This window comes from Mirounga leonina, unplaced genomic scaffold (genome assembly GCF_011800145.1).
Source record: "Mirounga leonina isolate KUSES-001 unplaced genomic scaffold, KU_Mleo_1.0 Mir_126, whole genome shotgun sequence".
Lineage (NCBI taxonomy): Eukaryota > Metazoa > Chordata > Mammalia > Carnivora > Phocidae > Mirounga > Mirounga leonina.
This window is the reverse complement of record NW_023270314.1, coordinates 19,301,284-19,315,441: the sequence shown is the minus strand read 5'-3', so window position 1 is coordinate 19,315,441 and position 14,158 is coordinate 19,301,284. Positions and strand designations below refer to the sequence as shown.

Genomic DNA, 14,158 nt, shown 5'->3' with positions numbered 1-14,158 from the left:
TTGTTGTTGTTGTTTTGCCTTTCCTTTTCTCTTCTGACTTAAATACAGATGGGTGTGGCTGAATATGGTCAAGCCAAAGCTGACCATGAATTGTCTGAAAGAATCGACAGCATACTTGGCAGAACAACAACATAGAATAAGCTGAGTTCCTGACACAGGAGACACATCTGCTCTGAAATGATTATCTCCACACTTTTACATGAAATATGAATAAACTTTTATCTTTTTATCAAAGATTTTATTTATTTTGACATAGAAAGAGAATGAGCACAAGCAGGGGGAGCAGCGGACAGAGGGAAAAGCAGGATCCCCGCTAAGCAAGGAGCCAGATGTGGGACTCGATTCCAGGACCTTGAGATCATGACCTGAGCCGAAGGCAGATGCCCAAGTGTCTGAGCCACCCAGGCGTCCCAAATTTTTATCTTTTTATTTTATTTTATTTTATTTATTTATTTATTTATTTTTAGGTGTATAAGCTATTTTATTAACAGACAAGGCCTACAGATTTATTTCTTCTTGGACACACCCACGGTGCGGCCACGGCGCCCTGTGGTCTTGGTGTGCTGGCCTCGGACACGAAGTCCCCAGAAGTGGCGCAGCCCTCTGTGGGCCCTAATCTTCTTCAGTCTCTCCAGGTCTTCACGAAGTTCGTTGTCCAGACCATCGGCCAGGACCTGGCTGTACTTTCCATCTTTCACGTCCTTTTGTCGGTTCAAAAACCAGTCTGGGATCTTACACTGACGAGGATTCTGCATAATGGGGATCACACGTTCCACCTCATCCTCAGTGAGCTCTCCGGCCCTTTTGGTGAGATCGAGGTCTGCTTTCCTCAGCGCCACATGAGCATATCTTCGCCCCACGCCCTTAACTGCAGTGATGGCAAAGGCTATTTTCCGCCGCCCATCGATATTGGCGTTGAGCACTTGCAAAATGTGCTGGAACTTCTCAGGGATCATAGAGACATGGCGGCGGCCCCAGCGGCGGCGTGTAGGCCTCCTGTGGAAGAGCCCAAATTTTTATCTTTTTAAAGCCACTGTCGGGCGCCTGGGTGGCTCAGTCGGTTGAGCGACTGCCTTCGGCTCAGGTCATGATCCTGGAGTCCCGGGATCGAGTCCCGCATCCGGCTCCCTGCTCGGCAGGGAGTCTGCTTCTCCCTCTGACCCTCCCCCCTCATGCTCTCTCTCTCTATCTCATTGTCTCTCTCAAATAAATAAATAAAATCTTTAAAAAAAAAAATAAAGCCACTGTCATTTCTGGTTTTCTGCCACTCACAGACTTAATTAATACAATAACATTCTGAGCCCAAGCTCTTACGTTAGCTAATAATAATAATAATAGCTAATAATAATTGAATATTTCCTTTTTCCACGGAACTTTTGTACATAATTTACATATAGTAGCATTTGAAATTTATAATAAGTATAGGAGACACGATTATCAACTTTATTTTACAGATGAGCACTCTGAAGCTCATGAACTTGAAATAAACTGTCTCAAATATCAAAGAACTGTTCTGTAGCAAAGCTAGGATTTGAATTCAATTAGTCTGGCTTTAAATCCTGCACTCCGAAGAAACTGGTATTTCTGTACTCAAGACTTTTTAGGATATTAAAATAAAAATAATTTTATATTAAAAACAATGTTGAGGTTTCAATATTGTTAATAAATCCTTAGAGAGGCAATATAGCATAAAGCTTAAGAACATGAGACCTAGAGACTGACAACTTAGGCTTTAATATCGTCTATATATTAGCTACATAATAGATTCTAGAATCCATTTCTAATTACATAGATTGAATGGTTAGAGTTTGTCCATCCCCCTTGACCTCCTTGCCCTCAAGTGTCATATGTATTTTACTCTGAAAATGGCAAGTATTTACTGTGCTATAATTATTTTGAGAAAAAAATAACTGAGTAGTTTCCTTCCTATTTGACAGTCTATGATAATGGCCTAATAAGACATAATACATAGAATATGACAAGCATCAGAGATGAAGTAATTTGTAATTTGAAATAGTGGAAATAGCAATTCAAAGATCTCATATAGTTTTATTCTCTAAACATTATAGTGGCATGTGTGCCTATGAGACCGTGTCAACTATTTTTTTTAAAGTTTTTATTTATTTATTTGACAGAGAGAGACAGCGAGAGAGGGAACACAAGCAGGGGGAGTGGGAGAGGGAGAAGCAGGCCTCCCGCTGAGCAGGGAGCCCGATGTGGGGCTTGATCCCAGGACCCTGGGACCATGTCTTGAGCTGAAGGCAGACGCTTAATGACTGAGCCACCCAGGCATCCCAAGAGACTGTGTCAACTATTAGGCAAAAGTTTACCAGAATATTTTCTTCAATTTTATTTTTGTTTGTACTTATATATTTATATTTCTAAGTTGAACTTAGTATTGATTGTCTATTACCACATACTCAAGTTGCAACAATCAAACCAAGATTTAGATGAAGTGCTTAGAATAGTCCAAAACTGTATCCACAAAGACCACAGTGATGATAACCTCACGTAGGCTGAGTATTTGCTGTGCACCTGGCACTTTTGTTTCTTATGCATTGATTTATTTGATTCTTCTAATTACCCCTCTGACAGAAAATCATGATCCCTCTTTTACGGATGAGGAAGCCAAGGCACAGAGAGGTTGAAAAGTTGTTAAGATCCTAAAATAAGTGGCAGATCTAGAATATGAATTCAAGCAATTGGTTTCTAGGACCTGCCTTCAACCACTATGCTGTATGGTTTCTCTAAAATATAAGACCTAAATAAATACATAAAAAGGAAGATAATTTTGGAGTCAAAGATTATCTCTTATTTTTGCTTTACTGCTGCTGGCCTAAAATGTGAAAATCACCAGGAGGGATGTTGTGGTAAGCCCTTGTTTCAAAAAAGAAATAAAAACATTTTACATAAATGTGAAATCATCTCTAAAGATTATGCTCAACATATATAGTATCCTCTACCCTGTATATCTTGCTTAACTCAGCATAGAGAAAATTCCACCATCCTAGAGCTTCCATCTTGAAATTAGAAGTATAATCAGAGCTCAACAAATTAATATTATCCATCTAATCATCAATCCTTCAGAATAAAAATAATAATTGAGCCTATTTCTCTAAATATTTTGAAATGCTAATCTAAATACAGGGATTTTATGCAAGTCATTTTATCTTATAAGTTTCTAAATGTAAGTGCCTACCTTGTGTATCTTGCTTAACTCAACATAGGGAAAATACCACATTCTAGGAGCTTCTACCTTGAAATCAAAAGTATAATCAGTGCTCACTGAGTCAATATTATCATCCATCCAATGTCATTAATACTTTAGAGTAAAACCAATGATTGAGTTTATTTCTCTAAATACTTTGAAATGGTAATTTTAATATAGGGATTTTATACAAGGTATTTTCTCCTATCAGTCTCTAAATATAAATGCTCTATAAATCTGAGCTACAGATAAGCTTGTAAGAGAACTCAAGAAATGAAATTTTTATTAAGCTATTTGTGGAATTATAAACTGCCTCAGTACACAACAGAACATTAGTATTTCTCTAAATTAATATTAGGTATGCACTAAGTACATTTTGAAATGCAACATAATTATCAGTACTTAAAAATACTCTGATCTCTACAATTAGCCTTTAGCATGTACTGCTATTTTAGAGAAGCAGATGAGTAGCACAATGTAGATAGAAGCAATTTATTTGAGATTAAAATCAAAGGTATAGTCTTTGGTAAAAGCCCATGGACTATACAGATTTTGAGCACTCTAATTAATTGCTTTCTTAGCAAATTTAGTCTTCCTAACAGTCTTTCCCTAGGAATAATCAATAGTTCACAAAACCCAAAGTGGAATGGTGACAAAAACCTTTAGGCTCTTTTATTGCATTCATGACACTATTCATAAATATAAAGCTTGTACCAATGTTTTCAATTATTCAGTAGTTCAATAATTATTTTTGAATTCTTTGGATGTATGTAACAGTTATTGTGCTAAAGATAAATGAGACATGTTCTATCCTTCAGGAGCTCAATTTCTTAGTAATATGTGGTATTATATAGTGAAAATACTTCCCTCATTTCAGTATTTTACACTTTGGGTTATAATAATCTATCCATGTTTCTGTTTCATATGGAATCTCTGTAAGATAGTATTTTCTTCCTTTTCGTATCCCTAGTGACAAATTCTCATCTTGGCACAAAGGAAATCAAGATTTGGTTTGGCAAAGGAAGTAGACATCAGGCCATGAGAGTAGATGGCCTGTTCAAAGAACAAGTAACTGCTCCATGTGTCTGGAAGTAAAGTAGCAGATGTTGGGAAAGTGAGTTAAATAGAAGCCACCTTGATAATATCCAAATAAAATATTTTGGTAAAATTATAAGTATTTTTCAAACATAATTTTTGGTATCTCAGAATATTTTTTAATAGAAGATGCTGATTATGCTATAAAAATAACTATGGGTAAAAAAAAAAAATAACTATGAGTTTGTGGGAAACAAACAACCCTCTTTGTTTAGTCCCCAGTTCTAAGAGAACATTCTCTCCTCCTGTTGTAATGAGGAAAGTGGTCCTTCCTCTTAGGTCAGCTATAACCTGGATCTAATTTTCTTTTCAAACATCTGGAGTATCAATCCAGAGCACACTCTTTTTATTTGTAACTTTGTCCTCCCCCAGGTACCTTTGTATGAAATTCACACATGCTTAAATGTCTTCCATACTGAAAAAAAGTAGTGCCTCTTGATTCCCTCTAGTAATTCAGGTACTGCTTAGTTCTTGATCTCTTTCATAACAACTCATTAAGGGTTATTCTAAAATGCCTTACCTCCATTTCTTCACTCCCCATTCACTTTCCAACCCATTCCATTTTATAATCTTAATAATCCACTCAAAGTGCTTTTATTAAAATCACCAATGTCCTCTTTGTCATCAAATAAAAAGATACTTCTTAGGTACTATCTTGTATGGCCTCTCAGTATAATTTTACTTAACTTCTCCCTCCCTGAAATACTCAACTTCTATCAAATATTCTCCTCGTTTTTATTTCTTTTCTCTCTGTCCTTTCCTGTTAGATTCTCTGTGAGTCCACTTTTCTTGCTCCTACATATTCTTCCATAGCAATCCCATTCATTCCAAAGGCTTCAATTACCATCTCCATGCCAACCGCTCCCATCTTGTTATTTTCAGTTCATACCTCTTTTCTGGGCTTTAGATTTCCATATTTGACTGTTTACTTGACAATTCCACTTATATATCAAAATCATCTCAAAATTAGCCCCGTCTAACTTAACTAGAAATCTATGAATCATGTTTTAATTCCAAAGCCTTTTACTTTCCACTTATAATAAAAACTAAAAGCTGGTTAAAAAAATATATTTCTAGTACTTTATTGTGTCTTTTATTTTCTCTATAATTTAATTTATTTCTAGTTTTTCTTTATTGTGGTAAAATATACATAACCTAAAACTTACCATTTTGACAATTTTTAAGTGTACAGTTCAGTGGCATTAAGTACATTCACAATGTTGTGCAACTGTCACCATGATCCATCCACAGAACTTTTTCTTTTTTTTAATCTCAAACAAAAGCTTTGTTTTAATCAAGAATATTTTCTTAGAGGGACACTTGGTGGCTCAGTCATTGAGTCGACTCTTGATTTCAGCTCAGGTCATGAGCTCAGGGTTGTGAGATGGACCCTGCATCGGGCTCTGTGCCAAATACGGGGCCTGCTTGGGATTCTCTCTCTCCTTCTCCCTCTGCCCCTCCCTGCCAAGTCACACACATGCATGTGCACACTCTCTCTCTCTCTAAAAAAAAAAGAAAAAAAAGAATATTTTCTTAGAATTCTTTGTGGGGTTTTTTTTCCATTTCACGGCTACCATACTATGCTATTGCTGTCATTTCACAAATTAAATGTCCACATTCGTAGTACATATTTTAATCCAATCTTCATATTTTAGACTGACCTTTGGAAAAGCTTCTAGTCTATATAGGTCCCATCGTGTTTAGGAAAAAGATTAATACATGAAGCATGTATTCCCTAGCTTTGTTTTCCTCTACCCTCCTTTTGTTTAATGTACTTAATTCTCCCATTTAAAAATTCTTCAACTTTTTCAAATGAGTTGTGCTCGCTTTCTTCATACATGGCAGTCTTGGCATCTGCCATTCCATTTACTGCAATTATTTTGCCCTGCCATCTCCCTTTATGCCTATCTAACTCATACCCATAGTCAATCTAGGGGAATCTTCCCAGATATCCCAATGTAGGTTATGTCCACCTGTTGTCTGCTCCTATACCACCGTGCAAGTCTTGATTTTATTACTCAGTGCTCCAATAACTACTTGATCAATGTTTATTTTTTCACTAGATTTAACTCTTTCAGAAGATAGTGTCTAGCACATATGAGACTTAATATTTGATGATCATGTGGATGTTTCAAATAATCTAGTCTACTATGTTCTGTGCTAAAGACTCAACAATGAGCTAAAACAAAGTTATTACTATCTTGGCGATGCTTGTGCTAGTAACACAAGGTTGACAATAAAACAAAATAAATAAATTGATATCAGTTGATAATGTGCTAAGAAGAAAATTAAAGCAGGGAAGGGGAGGGGAACTGGCACGCTATTTAAAATAGATGATTTTTTTTTATAAAACTGCATTTAATCAGAGACTCAAATGAAATGCCATGGTAGATTATCTAAGAGAAGAGCAATCCAGAAAGAGAGATTTTCAAATGGCATGAAGCAGCAGGTGCTTGGCTTGGTCAAGGAGGAAGGCCAGTGTACATGGGTTGGGCTAGTGAGAGAGTGAAGAGAGGAGAGCAGGTGACAGATCATGCAGGACCTTGATGACCATGATTAACACTATGAGTGAAATAGTAAGCTGTTGCAGGGTTGTGAGCACAAAAGTGACATAATATGATTTACTTTTTCAAAAGAAAACTCTGGCTGCTTTGCAATAAGTAGGCTAGAGAAAGTTAGCATGGAATTGGACCACTGGGAGATTCTTTAAGATGGTCTTGGTGAGTGATGATTATGGTTAGAGCAAAGTGATCAAAGTAGAAATGATGGCAGATGGTGTGATTCAGGATAAATAAGGTAGAACTAATAGTATTTGCTAATGAATTTGATGCGGGATGAGGGAAAATAAAAGGAAATATTTATGATTCTAATATTTTTGGCTTGAGCAACTGGGAGGACCGTGTTGTCATTTACTGAGAAGAGGAAAATGAAGGACAGCAGATTTGAGAATGACAATAAAGAATTCAATTTTGGATATGTAAAGTTTGAGATAACTCAAACATATCCAACTGGAATTGTAAGTAGAGAGTTGGATATATGATTGAATGAATGAATTTCACTTACTTTCCATGCATTCAAGAAAAAAATTACTTAATCTCTTTGAGCCTCATTTTCTTCTATAAATTGACCCTGCTGGATTCCTTTGAGAATTAAAGGTAATACTTTACTTGAAGCACTTGAAGGGCACCTGGGTTGCTCAGTTGGTTAAGTATCCGACTCTTGATTTTGGATCAGGTCATGATCTCAGGATTGTGAGATTGAGCCCCAAGTTGGGCTCCATGCTGAATGTGAAGCCTCCTTAAGAGTCTCTCTCTTCCTCTCCCTCTGCTCCTCCCCACTCCTGCTCTAAAAATAAAATAAGATAATAAAATAAAATAAATAAAGGTAATATACTTGCAAGTACCCACAATATGCCAACACAAAGTAAGCATTCAATAAGTTTTAGGATTTTTTCCTCATCAAAATGCAGCCTACTTCGTAAAGTTTTTGTGAGGTCCAAATGAGGCATGGAAAAATTTCTACAAATTCAGAAAAATCAAAATATAAAGTATTAGTTCTATTATCATTGGCAGTGTAACTAATAATGTCTCAGTACATTAAATTTATATTTTATATACTAACATTGCTTTTGAAAAATAAAGCATCACACTACACATATATTAGAAATATAAGGTCTATTTTTTAGGCCCTTTGTGTAGTGGAAGTCTCAACAAAGAGAAACTGTTTTATTTTCTTGACCTTTATATAATCTTTAAGACGATGGAAAATTGTAGTTCTTAATCATTACTTGGACAAAAGTGGTATGAGCACCCAAGTTTTATTTATGGTGTTAATTTCCTAGAAGATACATTATGAGTGGGATAATTTTCTCTGGGAAAAAAAAAAAAAAAAAAAACAGGATGTGGCCAGCTAGGAATCATAACTACTTTTCAGTCTACAGAAATGGATGGCATCCAGTGCTACAAATACAATTTTTCCTGGTATAATCTGGTTCCAGTTTGATTAGATGTCAGATAAAGGAAGCAAGGCAAGGAGAATGTCTTCTCTGATAAAACCGCATTTTTATTATAGACCTATCATCAATGCTCTTCAGTCTGTAATCCTTGCCAATGTCAGCTACTTTAAGTCCTGAATACTCATGAGATGCTGTATTCCATTTAAAGACATTATTACCTTTCTGCCCTCTTTATCAGCACAAGGTAGAAAATGAAAAAAAGGACTCTATTCTGATATCTATCACATCAATGGTCATGAAAAGATAGAAAAATGACATATTCATTTATTTAAGCTAATATGTTCAGTTCTAAAAGTCAGAGAGAAGAGATCAAGAACAAGATAGTCATGTCTGACTTAAAGAAACTGTGACTATAGTCTTTTAGAAACTTACTGGTAAGTGTTTAACAACTTCCTCGATGGAGATCAAAAAGAGCAATTCAAAAGAGATTTTCAACCAAAAGGAGAGTAAGATTTATTTTGTTATATTTCCTTTGTGAAAAGCTACTTGTCTAAGAGAGTGATTCTGAAAACAAACCAAAAAATGGATGAATAAAACTATCAAATAGTAAAATGTTGAAAGTGACAACCTGAAAATCAGTGTGAAGATGTGTGCAGGGGGTAAATTGAACATTAGGATATTAAGCAGGAGGGAGAGGCATCACCAATTGCTAGTTGAGGGATGTAATGGCACCAAAGTACGCTCCTCCAACTAGTAACTGGCCTCCCTGTCCTTATTTTGTTGCATTTAACCTAGACGTCTTGAGCTGTGATAAGTTTCTTATTCTCATGTCCAGCTTAGTGACTTTAACCATGAAAACCTAGGTCTAATCTCCTAGTCCTAGTTTTCAGCCTGTTTATGATTCCCATTGTCTTTGCTGCTGACCACTTAAGTTTTTGCTTATTTTGCTTCATCAATTTCACAGCTTCAACTGTTTTCCTGACTTGTGATTTATTGCCTTTTCTACTCCATGGTTCTGCTTGCATATCTGATTGTGAGTATCCCCTGACTCTGATAAAGTCAACTGTAATGACCCATAGAAAGAGCCAGATATCCACCAACAATGAAGATTATTTAGTCTGGATAAGAGGTTCAGAGGCATTTAAATGTGTTTTATAGTCCCTTTTACAATTGGAAGGTACTAGCAATATTCTTCTTGAAGTCCAAAAGCTGAGATGCATCCCTGTTATCTTTGGTTAGGCTTTTTCCTTAATGGAGACAAAATTCCCTGACTTCAGCATGTTCTCATAGAGGGAGAGAGAGAGAGAGAGAAGGAAAGAAGGAAGGAAGGAAGGAAGGAAGGAAGGAAGGAAGGAAGGAAGGAAGGAAGGAAGAAAGGAAGGAAGGAAGGAAGGAACTATTGCTGTTTGCAAAGCTATCAGCTCTCCTACAGAATATATTGTTTTATTCATTAAATCAATAAATGTTTCCAAATGAGCAGAGCACTATGGTAAACATTACAAGGGATCTAAAGCAAGGTAAGCCTCAGAACCCAACAGCTTGATCTTATCAGTGCTAGACAACTGGACCAAAAGGTCATCTCTGAATCTTGATTGCTATACTGAGCTCATGTGTGTAAGGTGGCAACTTTCCTAGGCTCCACATAAAATCATATAATGGCACCCAAGTGTCTTACACTGTGAAATGTTTCAGTTTGTATCTGCTTAGGGGAGATACATGGTACAGACTTCAGAAAAGGAAGGATCTACATATGCTTTCACTTTATACATTTTTAAAAACTCATATAGTACTAAATAATGTTCTAATCAGATTGAGCAAGATTAAAAGGACTTCATTGATCTCTGTAGGCTTATATTTAGAAAAAAAAAGTTATTTCCTTAAAGTAATCTTGAAATGAAATAGCTTACCAAATGACACTGTGAAAATATTTGTTACGGAGATTCTTGTAATGTGACAGATGTGAGTGTTTATGTATATATGTATATGATGATGTCCTATCATCCTATTTTTTTCAAGAATTTATTTATGTATTTCGACAGAGAGAGACAGCGAGACAGGGAACACAAGCAGGGGGAGTAGGAGAAGGAGAAGGGAGCCCAATGCGGGGCTCGATCCCAGGACCCTGGGATCACAACCTGAGCCAAAGGCAGATGCTTAACGACTGAACCACCCAGGTGCCCCCTATCATCCTATTTTTATGAGTCCAAACAAACTAAGATTGCTTTTATACCAGTATTTGAAATATCTGTTATATTACGTTAAAAAAACACTATTATAATTTTTACTGTCAGTAACTTTTAACACTCCAACTGATTAACTTGGCACCTAAATTCCCTTTCCAGATGTTTTCATTAGTTATATGTTCTTATTTTCTTTTATTTTACAAATCTTCCCACAAAAAATATTTCAGACATATTTTATGACCAAAACATTGATGTCCAAAAGGAAACACAGCTCTGGATTATGGGTAAGGTTTGTTGATCTTAAGGTAAACTCTTTTCACAAATGAGGACCCTCCCATTTTTATCAGGCTGTTTTTTCTAAAATTAGACACTATGACATAATGCTATTTGGGCATTTGAGAAAGACACACATGGTTTTAGTGCCAACTGCATCGCTTTCTGGCTATGTGACTTCTGGCAAGCCAGGTATTTTCTCAACCATCAGTATTCTTATTTGTTAAATTAGAATAATATTCCATACCTGACAGAGTCATTCTTAGGATAACATGTGATCATACATATAAAGCACCTAGTAGGAGGTCTAATAATATTTTTTCTCAGTTTGACTCTAATTAGCGGATTGTCTTTAAGAATCCATGTGAGACATCTAAATTTAACAAAACAAAGGAGGAAGAGAGAGCACATGTGTAAATGTTTGTGGGTGTTTTGTGGGTTAGGGAGATGCCGACCAATCGAGAACTTGCACATTGCTAAATTCACTTCAATGTAGCATATTTAACTATGTGTACCAAATCTCCAGGGGAAAATGAAAGTGGGATAGAATGTGTAAGTAAAGTAACCTATTGGGCATCATGGATAGGATGGTGATAATGGTTAAGTCTTGAGTGACCAAAATACTCAGTGAGCTAAAAGTTGAACTCAGGTGACTTGAATCTCAATTCAGAACCACTTTATCTTTTTTTTTTCATACACCTCTAGAATGAGATTCCTTGGCTTTTTGTTTGAATGTTTTCTTTTATTTTAAGTTAACATAATGATTTGATGATGTGAACTTCAAGATGCCATGTAATAGCACATTCAAATTCTATAATTTACAGCTATTCTTCATTAGCTTATATCAAACTTGAATTTACTTCTGATCAAATCAACAGTAACATAAGCAACTTGGATTCCTGAAATGTGTTTTGGTTAAATAATGACAAATTTCAAAGCAAATTGTTGTGCCCATTTCTGTAGCAATCTTGTGCTATTTTCTTTTTCACTTACCGAAGTATAAGAGATGACAAGCTTCTTTTGACAGGGTTTTAATTAGTTTCCATATGTGATACTTTTATACCATGTGGTCCTGAAATTTTCTTTTTGTATGGAAAAAAAGGCCACTTAAACTGTTTTAATTATTTACCTGCATCAGTTCTGATATTCCCCAAACAGATGGCTTTAACACTTTTTTGCTTATTTGTGTTTCTGATTTTTTTTTTAAGCTTTGCTCTCATTCCAGAAATTCAGATAGACTGGTTTACTTTGTGAGCAATTGTATTAAAGAGAAGTAAAAGATTGACTGTAGGTCAACTGAAGGATTTTGTGCTGTTAAACTCAATTACGAGCAATGACTGAAATGAATTTAAAATTGCCTTTCCTAAAGAGTGAATGGATGCTGTCCTCTGATTTCTACAGGACAGTGTTTGTAGAGCTTCTTCAAAATGAATGAGATTTTGGCATTTCTTACCCCTGTTTTTTTTCCTGGTTGTGGGAGTTGGGTGGTGGAGAAAGAGGTTGTTTAGTTTCCACAGCTGTACTAAACCAACAGTGAGTTTTGGCAAGGACAAATCATTTTGTATAGGCACATGAGGCATTTATGTGAGAGAAATGATTTATTTCTAACATAGATAAATGTTTTCCATTCTTGCAGTTGAGGGTGCTCACTGTGCTGCCCTTGGGAATCAAGCAGATATATTCACCTTCTCTTTCTCTTTCTTTTCCTCCTTGACCCTGGCTAGTCTTGTGCCTAGCACAAAGCTCAAAAGGGAGCCCTCAGGAGAGTTTGAAGTCAACACACTCACAGAGCTCCAATGATTCTGATCTCAGAGGTTCCTCCATACCTCTGCCAACCGGAACTCTTCCTTTTGAACACCCCTCTCCTCTTTTCCAGTCTCTGCTTGAATTTACCTTTCCAAGAAATGTGTTATTCAAGCTCATCCACCTTAATTATTCCCTAAAGCATTTTGTCTGAGATGTACAACATGAAAACTTACATATTTTTATTTGAACTCTCCTTTTAATACAATGTATGGAAGTCCTAGTTCCTTAGCTAGAATTTAAAATCCTTTGAAGACTAAATATTGCTTCTATTTCTTATGAAAAGAAATACTGTGTAATACATATGCCTAGACCTCAGTCAGTGTTCTAGAAACTTTGAAATTCTCCCACCTCCTACCTCTCACCTCTCAGATTCTCACTAATATGATTTAGCGTTGCCAGTTTCTTCCTTGATTTTCCTGGTTCATCACTGTTCTTTAGTTTGAGTGGGCGTGGCTATTTAGCCTCATGTGAGACTTTATCATTATTTGTAACTGCATTTATTTATCTCTAAGTAATATTCTATCTTATTTACTGTAACATCTGTTCCAGAGCTCTGCCAAAATTCTCAGACACAGCCTTGTAATCTACTTCTGCCTGACTTTAGCAAACCACTTTGCCTCCTACTTCACTGCAGTTTGAGATGTGTCACTTCCTTTCTCTCCACCCCTGATTTTCTCTGTATTTTCCCATCTGTCACTTCTGTAGCTCCTGCCCCTGAAGGTGTATCTTTCTTCCCCATCCAGTGCCTGCTGTTAGTCCTTCCCATGACTACTGTCCTTTCAGAAACACTGTCTTGAGTGACATTGTGGATTACTATCACTTTAATCCCTATTCCCCTTGTTTTAAGATATGCTCAGGTCTGTGTCTCAGACAGAGTAGTTTTCCAAGATGCATTTTTATATGAATGAATGACTGGTCCTTTCTAGTGTAAAATCCAACCAGTGGGGTGTATCTTTAAATACATGAACCTCATATGAAGGAGCATACTTGTTTATCTCATTAATAATAAATGAGTCATCTGCAAGGTTATTATGTACCGAGCTAGGAAAAAAGGTAATAACTTCTGCTTCTAATCCACAGGTAAGAATATGTGGTCATATGGTCACTGTAACAATTATGGAAAATATCATTCCTAGCTGTTTAGCCACTACTCAGTGACAAATCTACTGCATGGAATAGGCAGCACAATGGAAGTTACTTTAATGGTGAAGCCAGCTCGGTCTAGAGTTTGCTTTACAGTATTTTTTTTTTTAACAAATATAAAAGTTTGTCACCACCTGCATGCCCAGCTTAGGAATAAGAAATAGGAAATTGCACATAAAATATTGGATACACTTTATGTAGTTCAGTATTGTCCAAGATATTGAGCCATTATTCCATTTTTTACTTCCTTGGTAGCTCTGAACTCCAGTTTTTGTCTCTCCAGCCCCGTGAGGCTGCCACAGCTTTTGGATATTGCTTTCTCAAGAACAGAAGAAGCAAATGATCTTAAGTAAAAAAACAACAAAACAAAACATTTTGGCAAGCATAGGACTTGCCTCAAAATATTTACTTTTTCTTGAGAATATTTTGCTTCTGTTTTCAGTAGAAAGGTTAGTCCAAGGTAAACTACTCTTTTATAGGTACAAGCAAAAATCC

The 14,158-nt window shown here is 36.2% G+C and overlaps 1 protein-coding gene across 1 annotated transcript; it reads right to left on the bottom strand.

Annotated features, from left to right (window-relative positions):
• Positions 1-470: 470 nt before the first annotated feature.
• On the bottom strand, positions 471-1,002 carry LOC118008644 (40S ribosomal protein S18-like). Its single transcript, XM_035002255.1, has one exon. It carries the CDS (start codon positions 954-956, stop codon positions 507-509), a length of 450 nt encoding a protein of 149 aa, XP_034858146.1. The 5' UTR covers positions 957-1,002; the 3' UTR covers positions 471-506.
• Positions 1,003-14,158: the final 13,156 nt, after the last annotated feature.

Bases quoted from the DNA above. Each gene is read 5' to 3' on its own strand.
- LOC118008644 (XM_035002255.1), bottom strand. From the start codon at position 956: ATGATCCCTGAGAAGTTCCAGCACATTTTGCAAGTGCTCAACGCCAAT.